At 33.3% G+C, this 18,861-nt stretch overlaps 1 protein-coding gene across 2 annotated transcripts in view; it reads left to right on the top strand.

The window, feature by feature from the left end:
- Window positions 1–296: 296 nt before the first annotated feature.
- The window catches only part of lrp5 (low density lipoprotein receptor-related protein 5), a 127,145-nt gene continuing 108,580 nt past the window's right edge, over window positions 297–18,861 (top strand). For both annotated transcript variants that reach the window (NM_001430956.2, NM_001177458.3), the window contains 1 exon segment: window positions 297–505. In NM_001430956.2, the coding sequence (NP_001417885.2) occupies window positions 424–505 (82 nt within the window). In that variant the 5' untranslated portion in view covers window positions 297–423.

Genomic DNA, 18,861 nt, shown 5'->3' with positions numbered 1-18,861 from the left:
CTAAATGCTTAGTTGTTTAGTTATTCATATCACTTTACTGCAACGTTAAAAAGAAAAACATATATATATATATATATATATATATATATATATATATATATATATATATATATATATATATATATATATATATATATATATATGTTTTTCTTTTTAACGTTGCAGTAAAGTGATATGAATAACTAAACAACTAAGCATTTAGCTTTATGGTGTGTTGCCAGCCAGACGAGCGCTCCACAGCGCCGCGCAATCCCTGTTGATGACGTCGATCAGTTTCCGCTGTCAGTCAGTCATTCCCCTCCTCGTGCCTCCTCTACTATCGCTAGAAAAGTCGCTCGGGCGAAAAAAAAGTCCGATTGATCGACCTACGGACTAACAAACTTTCTCCTAACACCAATACCTCGAAGAAATGGAGCTGGGATTATGGAATTAAAGCCCAGAGCGCTTGCGATGGAGATTTTATTGCTGGAACTGCTGCTTTGTTGTAGTCTGACGGTGATTCGCGGTGAGTAAAAGAGTTTTTGTGGAGTTTTCCTGCGGCTCGGAGGTGTTGAAGTCATTATAGCTCGGCGAACAATGTGATACAAAGTAAAAACGCACGAGCGCGAGACTAAACCGCTGCTTGGCTGGGTTTTGCCTTACTTTACGCGCATTTTGTTTTGGTACGAGTATTTTACAGCTAAAAATACAACTATAGTAACTTTAGTGAACTGAGTGTGCGAGAAGTTTATCGTAACCTCATTCTGAGGTGGGTTTGTAAACCGAGATTTGCTTTTCTGCAAGCTTGGTTGAAGCTTTTAAACAAAAAACAAAACGAAAATCCTTTTGGTGATTCCTGTTGGAAGTGTTTGACTTGGTTTCATCCGAGTTTTTTTTAAGTTCCCAAGACGTGTAAACTGCTCTGGTTGTAGTGTTATGGAGGCCTCGGTGGTGTCGGGTGTCAAACAGCGAGAAAAGAGTGTAAAATGTATTACTTTGAGTCTGAAACTATTCTAAAGACGTGCTACTTTTTATTTTACCTGAATGGGAGCAGTTGCGGTAAGAGTTAAGTGGATATGCTAACGACGTAAACATGACTACGTGCATCAAGAGTGAATAAAGAAACACTTTTAACGAGCTCAAAGACCCTCAAAATATAAAGAGTTGGATTTTTTGTGTGTTTGATAACTTTTATAACATTTACTAAAGTGATAATTCGCTTAAGGTTAACAGATAACTCGTTTAAAAGTTGATTAAATTTAGTTTTTTGGTCTACATAGGTAGTCAATGGTCATGACTTAAAAGATATGTGTAAATACCTGTATGTATCTAGACACCATTAGCACTATTTTAACTAGTCATTTAGAATGGACCAGGAGAGTAAAAAGACTTAACGTGTTATAATAAAGAAGCGAATAGTTACAAAAAAGGCATAATAGTTCAAATAATGAAGTAAAATTGTATGAAAGTTGGATATGCTTACGATATACAGTGGATTTGCCAACGACTTAAGAGTAAGAGTAAGTGCATCAAGAGTAAATAAACGCTTTTAATAAGCTCAAAGACATTCAAAATATAAAGAGTTAGTTTTTTGTGTCTTTGATAACTTTTATTACATTAACTAATGTGATAATTTGTTTACAGTTACCAAGTTATTAGTTTAAAAGTTTATAAAATTAGTTTTCTGGTCTACATGGGCAGTTGATGGTCATGACTTTAAAGATTAGCTTGTGTGTAAATACCTGTCGGTATCTAGTCACCATTTGCACTATTTTAATTGGTCATTTAGAATGGACCAGGAGAGTAAAAAGCCTTGATATGTTATTATAAATGAGTTAATAGTTACGAATAGGCATGGAATGACAACCGTTTTCAAGGTATACTGCAGTTTGAAAAAGTTAAGGTTTTAAAACTGCCTTAATTTTCTGTAATGCCGTTCCCAAGGTATGTGAAATATTTTTTTAATTACATTTTTTTTTTTTTACCAAAGATGTCATTTTAAAACTAATGAAGACAGCAGAAGTCAATGAGTAATTTTAATTATTTAGCCTGACATGTTTACTGCTCCAAAACATTTGAAATATTTCTCAAAATAAAATATATTGTGTTTGAAGGGGAAAAAGTTGTTGTTTTTAACCCAGATATTTAAAAAGAACTTATTTTAGAGCAGTAATCACAATACCGTAAAACCGTGATATTTTTATCCAAGGTTATCATACCATCAAATTCTTTACCGACCCATGCCTAGTTACGAAATAATAGTTCGTAGTTATAGCCACAATAGTTCAAATAATGAAGTAAAATTGTATTCCAGTTGCTGTAACGTGGATATGCTAACGACGTAAACATGACTTACTTGCATCAAGAGTAAACTAAATTCAGTTTTTTTTTTTCCATTACATTAACTAAGATTAGGACATGATAATTAGTTCACAGTTAACAGGTAATTAGTTTAAAAGTAAAAAATAATTCTCGTCTAGATGGGTAGTTGCTGACCATGACTTTCCAGATTAATATGTGTGTAAATGATCAATATCATAATATCTGTTTGTAATAGATGATTAATATCATAATACTGGCACGTTATAGATGATCAATATCAGAATATCTGCATGTTATAAATGATCGGTATTGTAATATCAGCATGTTATAGATGATTAATATCATAATACCGGCTCGTTATAGATGATCAATATTGTAATATCAGTATGTTATAGATGATTAATATAATAATACTGGCACGTTATAGATGATTAATATCGTAATATCGAAGTCAGCACATTATAAAGGATCAGTATCGGAATATCTGCATGTTATAAAAGATCAGTTTTAATATATCAGCATGTTATAGATGATTAATATAGTAATATTGTTATGTTATAGATTATTAATATTATAATATTAGCATGTTATAGATGATCAATATCATAATAATATTATTAATTAACATTATTAGTTTGTTATAGATGATTAATATTATAATATCAGCATGTTATAGATGATCAATATCATAATATCAGTTTCACAATGTTATGAAATACAATTGCTGAAAACTTTCCATGGCAGTTGCTGGTGAGAAATTGGCATGCAAAGAGGTTTGTGCTTAAATATTTATAGTTTTAGCAGCATGTACTCATTATTGGTTTGCTGGGTGGGATGTTTGTATTTACGCCTAGAAAGAGAGAGGGATTGAACTCTGTTTCGGTTTTATTTTGGGTGAAGCCATAGCAAAACCGTGTGAATATTTAAATTTAGATGGATTGCATCATATAATGTGTCTCCTGTATCTCCAAAACAACAGTGTAGTGGCTGGTAAAAGTGCATGGGTTAAGAGTGTTCACTTTTACCAGCAAATACATGGTTGTTTTGTAATTAGTCCAGTCCTCTAATTCTGATGCCTGCTTTTAGTTTTTGGATGTGTTCATATTTGAATGAACGTGCTTTTGTTCTGTCAGACATTATTAAGGGTTTGGTTTGTGAATGACTACTTAAGTTATAGTGTTACCAGGTCGTAAGAACGACATGAAATCAATCCACTACTATAAAAATAAAGGTTCCAGTTAGACCAGAAAATATTGGAAAGCCTGTTTCTGTTGGAAAACTAAGGACCTATAAAATCAGTTTTACTCGCCCCATCCCCCCTGAAAATCTCTATTTTTATTCCAAATGGATTTTTATCAGTTTGTATGAGTTTTGTGTTGTGTATATCTCTGTATATGTGTATAAATGTGTGAGCTGTGTGTGAATTTCTTCAAGATAAAGCAGTCGTTCACCCAAATCTGAAAATTCTGCCATTATTTACTCACTTTTGCATTGTTCTTTACCAATTAGAGATTTGGAAACATGTAACCACTGACTTCCATAGTATTTGCTTTTCCTATAATGGATGTTAATGGTTACAGGTTTCCAACATTCTTTAAACTGTATTCTTATCTATTCAGACTGGTTTGGAACAAGTCAAGGGTGAACAAATGATGCCAGAGTTTGCATTTTTGAGTGAACTATACCTTTAAACTCTTATTTTTGTGTTCACGTTTTTATATAGTGAGTCTACAAATGCTGAAAACATGCAGTTTAATCAGTACTTCCAAGTGCTTTTGATTATTTTTATCAAAAATTTGCTTGAATTTATCTGTTTTACTTAAATCATAGCATCCTGAAAGCCTTTAACCTATTTTACAAAAGCAATTTAGTTCACTTGTACTGTATTAAAACCATATATACGAGGCCTTTAGTGAATTCATAAACGTTATCTGTCATAGAGCTTTATTTTTTTTTAAAGAAACAGACTCCTTTTTCTTGGCTGAAATGTTTGAGTTTTAAAGCATGATGTTCTTGAATGATTGTAAGCCATTGTTTGTATGCAGCCGCTGTTGCGTTATTACAAGCTGTTATATTGCAATTATAAGACTAGACTGTCATGCTATTGTTTCGTGGAGTGTTGGCTTAGTCTTCTTAAACGTTTCTGGTGGAAAACTTGATTTATTCAGGTCACGTCAATTGCGAGCGCTTTACTTGTTGACATGCCACTATTTAAGATTGGTAATGTCTGCCAGCAAGATTCACTGCAAATGTTAGAGGATTTTTTTTTTCCTGGTAGTATTAATAGAAATGTAATAAGTTATAACCCACTATGGGGAATTTAATAAATTGTGTATTCTGAGAGCATTCTGGTTGCGTGTAGTGCTAATTTAGCATACGGGAACGACAAAAGGCCTTGTTGAGTTTTAGCATAACAAAAACTGTTAAACTTTTGATGCAATTGTCAAGCTCCTGCTCCCAATGTCAGTCACTCTTTAAGCTAATTAAACAAGTTTGCATTTGAATAAAAGGATTTTTTTTTGTTTAAAAGAGGTGAAAGAGATGTAACCTCCAGAGCATGTTTTGATCTCGTCTCTGCAGCATTTTATTATGGTTTAAATTGTTAAATTAGTAGGAAATGTACTGCATAAAATTAAAGGTTTCAGATGGAATTTTGGTCACAGCTGTGGTGTAGAACCATTTTTTAAAAAGTAATTCTTGCAAGAACATTGTTTTTTTTTATTGTCAAGTACCTTTGAAGAACTTCAATTTCACTTTTATAATAGATCATTTCAGTGGATTACAGAATAATTGCTTGGTTACAGATTCTTAATGTAACCTTTACTTTTTAAGAGGATGGATGGATGGATGGATGGATGGATGGATGGATGGATGGATGGATGGATGGATGGATAATCAACACAATCTCTTGATAATTCATTACTTTTTGATTTAGTGGCTAATTCGCAATAATTTGTACAATCTTGTTTGTTGATCGATTTGCTTATCTCCCAATGATGGTTAGATTTAGTGGTGTGGTTTGGTGCCACGCCTTCTTTTTAAAATCAAATACACTTTCGTATGACTGAACTTTGATGAATTCATACGAATTAGCAACTAAACTGACAAAATGTAAAATAGTTATGTTTTCTTGTGAGATCAGGATAGATTGGTTACAGATTCTTAATGTAACCTTTTAAGACATAGATAGATAGATAGATAGATAGATAGATAGATAGATAGATAGATAGATAGATAGATAGATAGATAGATGGATAGATGGATGGATGGATGGATGGATGGATGGATAGATAGATAGATAGATAGATGGATGGATGGATGGATGGATGGATGGATGGATGGATGGATGGATGGATGGATGGATGGATGGATGGATGGATGGATAGATAGATAGATAGATAGATAGATAGATAGATAGATAGATAGATAGATCAATGGGATCACATGGCAATTCATCATTTTTTAATGGCTTATTAGTATGAATTCGTACGATCTTGTTTGTACAATTTTGAACGATTTGCTTATCCCTCAATAACTGTTGGGTTTAGGGGTGGGGTTTGGTACCTGCATTTTTTAAAATCATACATTTTTGTATGACCGAATTAGCCACTAAACTGACGAAATGTAAAATAGTTACGTTTTCTGGTGAGATCTGCATAGGAAAAGGAGATTGTTTCAAGGACAGTGGTTTTATTTTAAACAAATAGTAAAAAAAAGTAGTAAGCACATTGCTTTAAGCTTTCAGTAATCTGTATATATGGCATGTCGTACTCTAGGGTCAGGAAGTTCTCAGATATCCTAAAATATAATTTTTTGATGTGTTTTTTAAAGGTAGATGAAGGTGAAGGTTATACAGTGCAATATTAATTACAGATCTCCTCTATTTAAAATGAGAAAAAAAAAAAACAAGTTCTGAAAGAGACCAAGTCTCAGCTAGGTAATAAAAAGTAACTCTATGCAATGCTTTACTTACCATAAAAATGCATTGTAATGCATTACTTTCTAAAGTAACTTTCCCCAAAACTGATAATAAAAACCTTTTAAGTACGAAAGTGTGCCTGTTAAAACGTTACCGCTTTTGTATCTTTATTTCCGAGTGTGAAACATCTACTTAAATGTTTGAAATAACGTGAAAATAAGGTTTTGTAATATGGGTGAAATGTATGTAAAAAGTGAAAGATGGTTATTCTGACATGCATATTAAAATCTCATCTGAATGCTTTAATACTGTTTATGTTATTATTATTACTAATTTTGCTCATAATAGGTAAAACTGTGGTTTGAAGGATAGTTGCAAAAGATTTAAAAAGGACGTATTATAATGTGCAAAAACATTAAAGGCCTTTTTGTTTGCATAGGCGGATAAATAGATTACATTTATAGTATTTTAAAAACATACTATTGAAATTTAAAACATCTCTCCAGCTGTTTAATATCTCATTAAGAGCGTATGAAGGTGCCACCGAGTTCAGTGTTTTTTTATTTTTTCACTCTGCATGTTTGCATACTTGCGTGTTTTTTTTAGCACAATCTCTCTGCTTTACTGTATGGTCTCTTGCTGATAAGGGTTGTAGGAAGTGAGCGACCGGTTTTGATCGTAATCAGGCAGATCAGGTAGGTAGAAGGAGAAAGAGGACAGAGGAGGAAAAAAGAAAACAGACTGATAGTGAATGAGCGGAGCAGCTTTTCATTTGAAGCTCTTTTACCCACTTTCCAGGACTCTTCACGTGTTCGTAGCCCTCTTTTGTGCTCCTCCCTTCTGAAGATGGTTCATTCTGGTGACAAGCTCAGACTGCTTCTGCTGTTTCTTCGGTTTCTTTGTGCTCTTCCTCTACAAAGGAGGAGGCCGGTGGGTCCAGGTGCTCTCAACTCCCCCTCCTGGCACTACAAAAGTCACAAGAAGAGCGGAAGTGCCTTAGTCATATGGGTGCTTGCTTGCACTGTAAAAAAATGCTGGGTTCCACACAATCCATTTGTTTTGTTTTTTGTTTTTTTGGAACAACATGAAGGAAATAAGTTAACTTGTTAGTTTTTACAAATTGAAGTTGATTGAACATAAAACAATTAAGTTGTCCCAAAAAAAAAACTAAAGAATTGTGTTGTCTCATCTTATTTTCAATAAATAGTTTGAACAAATAGCAAACGTCATTCGTTAAGTGTAGTAGTGTTGGATTATTCATCGAAAACAAATCAAAACTAAAAGTCTGAAGCTCAAAGTTATGTAATTTTCCCATGTGGCTTATTTAATTAAAAAAATTCTGTTAACACTATTCTTTAAAACACAACCGTATGTGAATTCTGCGCTATAGGAGTCTTTTGCATGTTCTCTCACCATGGGTGGACTTTTAAAGGGGGCCTTTATGCAAAAATTATTATTTATTGAGGGGTTTAAACACAAGTGTGTGGCATCAGTGTGGGAAATACAACCAGCTTCTAATGGTAAAAATGAATTCATTATATTTTTAATAATCACACTATAAAATGCAGAAACACTTTCATTGACCTTCTCCCGCTGTACATGTCATCAGAGAGAGAAAGCCCTGCCTATTGGTGACAATCTCTCCCTCATTAGCATTAACAACTCTGAGTTTTGAAGCAGTCATAGACTTTGATTCTGCATGCCATGCTGATACATAGATGTGAAGCTCCACCCTTTTTGTGGAGCACAATCTCATTTGAATTTAAAGCTGCAGTCACAAAACAGCATAATTTCAAAGACTAAAAAGGGCAGTTTCAAAGAGTTCTACCATTATTTGTGTGATATTTTAAGTTGAAACCCCACCTACACACTCTAGGGGCATCAGAGACTTATTTTACCACTTGTAAAAAGAGGCATAATATAGGTTTCCTTTCAAATAAAAATAATAAATAATGACGTATAATGCGTCAAGCTTCACTAAGATCTATCAGAAAAATAACTTAATTGTTTGATGTTTAGTTTTTATGATTTCAAATAATCTTGCATGTCTTTTATGAAGGGAAAAAACAAAACAATATTTTCAGGTTACTATGCTTTACACGTTGGAATGTTTGAAATGCTATTAATTTACAAGATTACCTTTTCAACATGTCTGCTTATTGAAATAAAAATTTCTTTGCAGGCGTGACCACGTGAATAAATACAGTAGTAATTTATAGAAAATACAAGGGCTGCACGATATTGGAGAAACTGATACTGTGAAATTTGATTTTTTCTGCTATTAAATATTGCAAAATGAATACAGTTACAGAAGATGGTTTGAATAGCTCTATTTGACTGTTTTCTGGGGTGTCAAACTGTATTCAGGTACAGAAATTTAATGATCAAAATGCAAAAATGCTTTTCTTTTTGTCTTGTTTCTAGTAAATGTCCAAACAATTCTTAGACCAAGTAAAAAGATTGTTTAGTTTTCACTGTTAGAAGAAATAACAGGGTGTCTGCAGGGTCTTAAGAAGTATTAAAAGTTGATAAATCAGTTATGAGAAAATGAAGGCTCTTAAAAGGTAGTAAAAAGTCATAATTGCATTTTAATTGTATAATTGCATAAATGCATTTATTTTCCTCCTAATATTACTAATGGTGTGCTTGATACATGCGATTGGTTTGACAAGGGGCCTGTCCGGCCTCTGTTTGGGTGATGTCATGTAATTTGCGACAAACGTGGGAAGGTGATGTGATGCTCTCCATATGTAGCGAAACCATAGAGCGAAACAGACAGCAAAATGGGAAAATGTAAGCTTGCGAACTCCTGGTTGGAGAAAGACGTGTATAAACAGTGGCTGAAGCCTGTCACTTAAAACAACCGTGTAATTTATTCTTCCAAGCTTTATTTTTTCAGAGCTTATCTGAGTTCTGTTGCATGGTTGTGCTCCATTGATTTAATAAACTACAACTGGTTATTAACAACTGTTTAATAAGTTAAAGTTTTGATACTGATTAGAACTTGAAGTGACGATGAGCTCTTAAAATATTCCGAGAAGGTCTTTAAAAGGTATTGAAATTACTTTTTAGATTCCTGTATATATCTTGAATAAGTAAAAAATAAGAGTTTTGCTGCTTGTTTATAGGACATTATCTGCCAGTGGAATTGAAATGTAGATATTTGGTCTAAAAACAAAACAGAAATTCTAAGTAAGACATGTTTTTTTGCATAAATTATATAAATTCTATATAAATACAGTGATTAAATACAATTCTGTGGCTCCTGTTCAGATAGAATTCAGACTGGACTTTGCATATCTTAGCAATGTGACTATTGCGGATGCGCATATTGCAATATTGATGCTTAACAATATATTACGCAGCCCTAGTAAATACTATAGTGTTTTTGAACCATACTATATAGTAAAGTACTTTAGTTATTACGTTTTTTTTGTTAATTCTATGGTAATACAACAACTGTAGTAGTCATGTAAACAAATTACCTTATACTTAATTAATTTTTTTTTTTTTACAACTACACTGTATATTGTACTATAATAACGGCAGTTTACTGTAGTAAAATTAAATCACACTACAGTGTTTATTACAGTTGATTAGTATTATCAGCTTTTCACACGAAAAAAAAGTGACTGTTTTACAAGATGTCTTTATTTCAAGCATTTTGTGATGTGCTTTGATTTCAATTGTTTAATGGATTCAACTAATAACCAGTTAATTTCCTTTAATCATTGTGATTTCACAAAGATAAGAAATGCATAAAATACTTGAGTATTTTTGCAAGCTTGAACTATGAGGGCATAAAAATGTAATTGAATGAGGCATAATAGTTTAAGTGTTTAATTAATCGAGTTTTTAAATCTTAGGTCATATCATCCAGCGCTTGTGTTTGGTTAAAGAGTGGAAATGAGTTCTCTGAGGGACGTCTGTTTATGGAGATTAGCAATCTTCACGCTGGGACTGAAATTTATTGCTGGACTTTGACTGATTTTGTTTCCTCTAGTAAGCCGCAGTGTTTAAATGTCCATTGAAACAAGGCCCGCTTTGCCTTTGTCCTCAAGATCTCTGGCACGTTGCCTCCTAAAACCATTACAAAGTTGCTAGAGTTCATCTGTTTTCGCTTTTCTCTCTCTTATAGTGGACCTCAGATGTTCACCGCAAGACATTTGTGTCCACAGAAGTTGTGAATCTTTGAGTGGCTTCTCTTCTTGTCTCTGAACAGGCGAAGCATAAAATGAAAAGGTGGAATTACAAAAGTCTAGATTGTCAAAGGAGCTTTTGAATATATTTTTCTGGACAAACAATTTTTAGGCTAAAATTTGAAGGTTTTGTCAAAAGATTTTGTGGATTCTTTCATTCCGTTCATTTCAATGTCCCTCTGTCTGTCTGAGATAAATCTTGAATGTTTTTATTAAGATATTTGTGGCTGTCTATGATCATCTTTTTGTTTATTCGATTGTAAGTTTGAGATAAGAGTTCTGCATGATTTTTTTATCTGTCCGTTCATCTGAGGTAGAAGTATTTTATAAAGATATTCTTGGCTGTCTATTATCCATCAACCTGTCTATTCTTCTGTTCATTTTAAGTAATAATCTAAATTTATAAAATATCTCCTGGCAGGGTATGCATCTTTCTGTCCATGCCAAGTAAAAGCGATTTAAGATCTTTCTGGCAATCCATTGTTCCATCAGTCTGTCCAACTAAAGGTAGAAATTAGACATTTTGATGGATTTTTGTCTATGGATCCATCCATCACTCATCAGTCTAACAATTTGACCATCTGAAGTAAAATTATTTATCTATTCTGAGGTAGTGTTGTCACGATACTGCAATTTTAAAAACGTCTATTTCCCATTAACATTTGAGCACATGAAAGCTCAACAGAAATGATTGTGATTGGCTGTGAAGATCATCAGTTCACCGAACTCACGGTTGTTTACTGAGTGTAACTACAGATGCTGGGAAACTGGAGTGTTTCAAAGTCTCATCGGTCAGTTGGTTTGTCTACAAGCTGATATACAAGCAATCCTTTGATAAATCGCAGCTTTAAAACGCTCTAGTGTCCCTGTAAATGTAGTTACACTCTCACAGTAGTCATGTCAAAGCAGTTAGTAAATCAGCATACTATCATCTCAAAAACTTTGCAAGAAGCAGATCCTTTGTTTCCACTGAGGACTTACAGAAACTTGTTCACGCTTTTATCAGCAGCAGGGTGGATTACTGTAACGGCCTCCACACGGGCCTTCCCAAAAAAACAGTCAGACAGTTACAGCTCATCCAGAACGGTGCAACCAGGATTCTGACCAGAACCAGGAAATCAGAGCACATCACACCTGTCCTCAGGTCTTTACACTGGCTCCCAGCTACATTCAGAATAGAGTTTAAAGTATTATTACCTGTCTTTTAATCACTAAATGGCCTAGGACCTCAATACATTACATATATGCTCTCTGAATAAAAACCCAACAGATCACTTAGATCTTTTGGATCATATAAACTAGAAACTCCAAGAGTTCAGTCAAAGCTTTCAGCTACTGTCGCTGAGGGAATCAGCGTCCAGAACTAACAAACTGAAAGTAACATAAAAAATATTTTAATTTCGCTGGACCTTTTAGGAATAGCGTTTATGTTAAATCTGTTAAAATCTTTTATTCTCTCCTGTGCGTGTGGAATAAATTAATTGCAATTATCCTCCTCTTACACAGAGAATCAAATTTTCCCTTTCCTCTAGCTCTAGCTTTCCTCCAGTTTATGTGTTTGCTTTAGGCTGTAGCTGAACGTGTAGAAGTGAGTAATCTCATCTGTTTGAGTTTGAGATTGTGCCGGGGGGGGTGTTGTGGTGGTTATGCATAATGCTGGTGGTGGTGTTTTTTTTTTTCTTGCACATTTGGGCCACAGAGGTCCGTGTGATCTCATAAAACAGTGCAGCTGTTAGGACGAGGTTATCTTTTTAATCCCCGCTGCTCTGTGCTCTTCGGGGTAGGAGGTGTCAGTCCTCCCAGACTCTGCCGGACCATTCCAAAGGCTTTTCTGTGCAGATGGAGAGCATGTGCTGCAGTTTTGCTGCTTGAATGGCGTGCATGGTGCCAAACGGTGTAAATAAATGCCGGGTTCCACACAATTCCTTCATGTTGTCCCAACGCAGATTAAGTTAACTTAATTGTTTTTACAAATTGAAGTGGATTGAACATAAAACAATTAAGTTGTCCTTAAAAAAAACATTAGGAATTGTGTTGGTTCAACTCGCATTAAATAAGTAGTTTGAACAAGCAGCAAAAGTATTGTTTTGAGTGTAATATATGGGCTGCGTGGTCATTATTCCAAAATGATCACCATTTTGAGGCATGTAAACGATAACAATGATAGTGTATTTCCTGTTTTACTTTTTTAATTTCCATAGCTTCAGAGAATTTAGAAATGTTAACATATTGATGAATGATTTTATGATAGCTGTTTTGATGTTAAGTTATAATTTAATTGCCCATTAATAAAGGTGAAATAGTTTGACAACAAGCAAGAAATGTCCAATGGCCAATGACATGACCACATTGAAGTGGTCTATATTACTGTCCGCACCAATGCATGATATTGTTGCGTTTATTCTAAGTGTGTACTAAAGTTTTGTCGTCTGCTACTTTTAAATGTGCACATTTAAAAAAAAAAATTGTTATACACGATATATTCTGATTGGCTGTCAATGATTTTTATTATTTGTGTATTATTTTATTAATCGATTTGTGTTGGGACAACATGAAGTATTTTTGTGAACCCGGCATTTTTTTTTTTTTGTTTACAGTGTTCATCAGCTTAATAAATTGTTTTGTGTTATTTCTCTGTACTCATATTCATAGTTGCAGTTAGTGAGTTGTGCTATTTGGATCATTTTGTTGGAAAGTACATCTGTGTAGAAAATTTGCATCTGTTTATTTTAAATAATTGCAATTGCAAATAATTTCAGTTTTGAAGATATTGGGTTATTTACTTTTTTCAGTTTACTTTGTAAGAAACCCTTTAACCATAAAATAAATAGAAAGTATTCTTCCACTTCAACCAATCCAACCAATTAAACGGGTCTATGAAAGTTATTGTTTATTTATTGTTTTTTAGGGGGGGCGATATGACCAAAATTTAATTTCTCGGTTATATGAGAGACTTTACTTTACAACACTTCTAGTCCTCCATAAAGCGTCTTTTTGGGACTTAAAGCATGCTGTTTGTGAGTTGGCCACACCCACTTATTTACATTTTACATTGTTAAAATGTGTTATTTACATTATTTACATATACAAACAATAAAAAATATTTTATGGTACACGTTTCATTTCACGGTAACAATATATATTATCATACTGCCCAGTCCTAGTTATTGTTGTTGTTGTTTATATTGAACAAAATAGCAAATGTAATGTAGTAATGCCATTGTACAGAAATCTAAAGATCATAAAATCATAATTAAATCATAAAAAGATTATTTAAGTTAAAATTACAATACTAATGTTTACATCTTCATTCTTAAATGGTGTTAAATATTTTAAGAGTGTAGTTAATAGGTGAGTATATTTACAGTATTATCAGTAACTTGTTGAAGTATGATTTTTAAATAATAATTAAATCAATAATTACATTGGAAATAAAAAATATTGTTCAGTAATCGAAATCAATTATTGAATGTTTTGGCTGCACAAAATTGGAAAAATCTGATATTGCGATATTTTACTTTTCTGCAATAAATATTGTGATTATACACAAATATTAAATGATTAAATAGCTCTGTTTGACAGTTTTTTTTTTGTTTGTTTGTTTTCCAAGTTTAACAATATTTTGATACAGAAATTGAATAATAACAATGCAAAAAAAAAAATTTCTTACTTTGCTTTGTCTTGTTTTTTTTTTTTGTCAAAATATCCCCAAATTCTTGTAGGTCAAATAAAAATATTGTTTTGTTTTTGTTTTTCCTTAAAACAAGCTAAATTATCTGCCAATAGGGTAATTAAATACTCAAATATTTGCTTTAAAATGTGGATATTTGGACAAAAAACAAGACAAAGAAATTTAAGAAAAAAAAACAAACAATAAATATAAATAAATAAATAAATAAATCTAAAATAATTAAATCCATCTAAACATCATACTTTTTTGTGTCCAAACTCTCTTAAAATGCTCATTCCAAGGCCTTAAATACATATGGAAACGATAAGCTTTTACTCTATTATGGTTAAATTTAACAGTGACTCTACAAATCAGATATGTTCTGTAGCTCCTGGTCAGCCAAATCAGACTCAACATTGCAGAATCCAGATCTTGCGATGTGACTTTCCGATGCGCACATTGCGATACTGATGCTGAACGATATATTGTGCAGCCCTAATTAATTTGATTTTAGATCGCTCAGCCCTAGCATGTCTTTGTTTTATTTAATTTTTTTCATTTTAATGTAATATGCATCTCGTATTTTATACTCAAATTTACTACTCGATTAGAAGAAAAAATTTAACTATATTCAGAGAAATTCTCTGGCTTTGATGTAGTTGTAAAGCTGGAAGAAAGGGGTGAAAGAGTTGGACGAATGACTGAAGGAAGGATGTGTGTGGGTCTGTTGAAGTGGGGACGGCATGGGGGGATTATTGTGTGAGCTCTGGGGTCTGTTCAGTTTTTCTGTTGCGTCACTGTTTAATAGACTGTGTTTGCATGAAGCGTACACAACTGTAAATCACGCTAAAGTTGCGTTTACACTTGCCAAAATAATTGCGTGACACTTCCTGTGCTCATAAAGGGAAATATGGTTTGTGAAATGGAAGCTTAAAGGGTTTGTTTGGGATTACGGGAGATATTTTGATACGCATATTTATTGTCAGTAAGTTTATTTGCGTTTGATGGTCTTTAGATGTTTAAATGGCTCAGGATAGAGTGAAGAATGGATCAAATTTGGCTTCTCGGGAGTGTTGAATGTGGCAATTACTAAACGTTAGGCAGATGTGTGTACTTAGCAGGAAGGCAATGATATTTAAATGACGTGACTAGCTAATACTGAGCATCTGGGCTAAATCTCTTCTCCATTTCCTTCAAAAGTATGTATGTGTGTGTGTGTTTCCTTCCCTTTTGTTAGTTCAGTAAAGTTTTATTTTTAAACATTAAACATCATGTGTATATAGTTTAGAATAGTTTATTTAAGTTAGATCCAAAATTTTAAACTGGGGTTGACAATTCAATGTTAATGTTAATTTTTTTTTTTTTTTTTTAGTGTGTGTGTATGTGTGTGTGTGTGTGTGTGTGTGTGTGTGTGTGTGTGTGTGTGTGTGTGTGTGTGTGTGTGTGTGTGTGTGTGTGTGTGTGTGTGTGTGTGTGTTTGTGTGTTTGTGTGTTTGTGTGGTGTGTGTGTGTGTGTGTGTGTGTGTGTGTGTGTTCACTCAGCATTATTTAATCTACTTATTTAAAATGAGCTGAAACAACACGACTCTTAAGGTTTTTTTAAGGACAACGTAATTTTTTTATGTTTAATCTACTTAAATTCGTAAAAACGATTAAGTTAACTTAAATGATTTGTGTTGGGACTACATGAAGGAAATGTGTGGAAATGTGATGCAATATTTGTATGTGTCTTTTATTTCGTATAAACAGAACAAATGTGTATGTGTCTTCATTATTAAGTTTAGTTTAAAACGTGTATGTATCTTCATTTCGTTTTAGTTTAAAAAAGTAAAATTTAACTTATTTAAATGATATAGTTTTTAATTGAAACCATTTTAGGTTTATAATAATAAATTGTGTGACAATTTCTCATTCTCAGTATATAAATGTGCCAATAGTAAGTATATTTCAATCAAAAGCAAAGGTTTAGTAATGGGGTTGGGTCGATAGACGATGCCATCGTCCATCGCCAATAGCGGATAGGCTGAGCCGGCATCCTGATTGTTTAATTAAAACGACTCTTCAGTCCTTGGAATCTATCAGGTAACGCGTCACTGCATCAGTAAACATCTTCAGTCTTTGGCTTTAACGCTGATACTTAGTGATTTTAGCGAAAACCTCAGTTACTGTTGGTTGGTTCCTGTTGGTTGTGCACCTTTTGTACCAACCAAGTTTGTCGACGCCATTATAACGACACAGATCACTCTGCCTATTCATGCCAAAGTCCCTCGGAAAAAGTAATGACAGTTGGTAATTTGTGTGTAACTCATCTTTATTTATTTATTATTTGATTATGGATAAAACCAAGACGTGCTGGGTCAGATAGTGCGGGTCATGCGGGTCAGATAGTTAAAACGGGTCAGATATTTAAAACGGTAGGCTACAAATGCGGGTCATGCGGGTCAGATAGTTAAAACAGTAGGCTACAAATAATTGGTTCGTTATAAATAAATTAATTATTCATAAGCCGCCTACAACAACTATGCCATCAGCCATTGTGATGTTTCACATTAGATGTCGTAAGATGCCAAATTCGTCGATATCGCCCAACCCTTTTTTAGTAAGATTACATTGATGCTTTTTTTCCCGCAAATAAGCGTTTGGTCAACATTCAAACAAACAAACAAAAACAATGCATCTAATATGGTAAACCCAAGGGAAGCTTTATTTATTAACATCTTTATTAAACTTAAACTTAAGCCTGCAAGATTAATCGTCTCTAAACCAAAAATGCATTTTGAAAGGGCCCAATTTTTTAAAGCAAAAGCTGTGATTATTTATATATGTTATCAAACATGCTAACAAGCATATATTTTTTGACCGTTCATAAGCAAATTACCCTGAACAATGTGAAAAACGAAACCCAATCTAATTGTGAAGGTTTTCTTGTTGATCTTGCACTTTAAATGTCAAAAACATTTGCTGTCATCGTTTAACCTTAATGTCTGTTATCGTCAGAGTTTTACTGATGTAACATTGTTTATAGTGTGTTTGGCGTCTTAAAAGTTTAAGATTTAATATCATTTTATTTATAGTTTTCTTAATTTGTCATGACAACTGATAACCTTATTTAAAAAAATCGCAACCATGTTTAAGGGATCTTCAATAAACAGCAGCACACTTTGTGATTATGCTTGGTCTTTATTTGCCTCTGTTATAACCACCACATCAAACATGTAGGTCTTATATTAAATAGTAGCAAATTGCATTTAAAACCAAAATATTGATCATGTTAGTTAAAATCGCCATTAGATTTTTTTTCTTCTAATCGTGCAGCCCTAGCTAAATTAAGAAATCATGTTTTTTTAAAACTGGCAGCACGGTTGCGCAGTGGGTAGCACAATCACCTCACAGCAAAGAGGTTGCTGGTTCGAGCCCCAGCTGAGTCAGTTGGCGTTTCTGTGTGGAGTTTGCATGTTCTGCCCGTATTCGCGTGGGTTTCCTCCTGGTGGTCCAGTTTTGTACATGTCCAAATCTGCTGCGTAAAACATATGCTGGAAAAGTTAGCGGTTCATTCCGCTGTGGCGACCCCAGATTAATAAAGAGGCTAAGCTGAAAAGAGTATGAATAAATGTTTTTAAAACTTATTTTTTGAAGAAGGTAAAAAAAAATCGAAGACAAAGTTCTCTCTTTTTGTTTATATTTTTTAGTTTTACAAACTTTTCTCATTTTTTAAATAATCATTCATTTCACTACAAATTTATTTATGCAATTTCTGTCAGACAAACAGGTATGGACTACTGCAGCAATATCAAAATGCTTTTTATTTGATCTGCCGCAACAATGTGTTGCCTTACATTATTAACATTTTGCACGCAAGTCTCATAGGAATTCGTAACTTTTGATTTTGTGACTAATTCGTAAATCATATTTGAATATGTTTGTACAATTTGGGCATCCCCCATTGACGGATGGGTTTAAAGGTTGGGTTTATGTAGGCCTATCACAATAATTATTATATTGACTTATCGCACCATACATGGACATGACCTCAATTATTTTTAGCGATTACATATCATACATAAAAACTGCTTAAGTGTGACGTCATGCGAAGCGGCTTCCCGGTCAAGGTGCTCTATGAAACCGAATAGGGAAACTCATCAAATGGTAATAATAAACGTTTACAATGCGATGTTATACTTTCGAAAATCACGATCGCAATATATATATGAATATATTTATGCCTAATATCCAATGGCCAGAAAGTGAATAATTTTTTTTATAAATTGTTAAAATTTTGGTATTTGTGATGCAGCAAGTCCAGAGATGGACATGTACACTATGCTTTTATATTAAATTCGCTTTAATGTGTGATAGGACTAAAAAGTGTTCATAAACGAATATTTTCTCAATTCAAATGAGTAGCGACTTAGACCCGGAAACAGTATTCCATATGTCACCAATACGTCACGACTTAACAAGCAGAACCTAGCAATATTTTAGCTAAACATCTTTATCTCCACTGGTGTCAGTGTCAGTATGGTTAAAAAAAAACACTCTAGTATTTTCTATAAATTACTTTAATATATTTTCACGTGGGTGTCAGACAACTGAAAATAGATCTGGTAGCAGATATCGCAGCCTCTGTTACTTTTTTACCTTGCACTTTTATTGTTAACAATTATTATTATTTATTTAGGATAAATGTTTTCACATTCTAATTCCAATCCCTAACTATTAAATTGTTTAAATGACTATAATTCAATTAAATATTTTTAAGAATGAAATATTAT

The sequence above is a fragment of the Danio rerio genome, chromosome 25 (assembly GCF_052040795.2).
Source record: "Danio rerio strain M-AB ecotype USA chromosome 25, GRCz13ab, whole genome shotgun sequence".
NCBI lineage: Eukaryota > Metazoa > Chordata > Actinopteri > Cypriniformes > Danionidae > Danio > Danio rerio.
The sequence above is the reverse complement of the archived record's forward strand: the minus strand, read 5'-3'. Positions and strand labels throughout refer to the sequence as shown.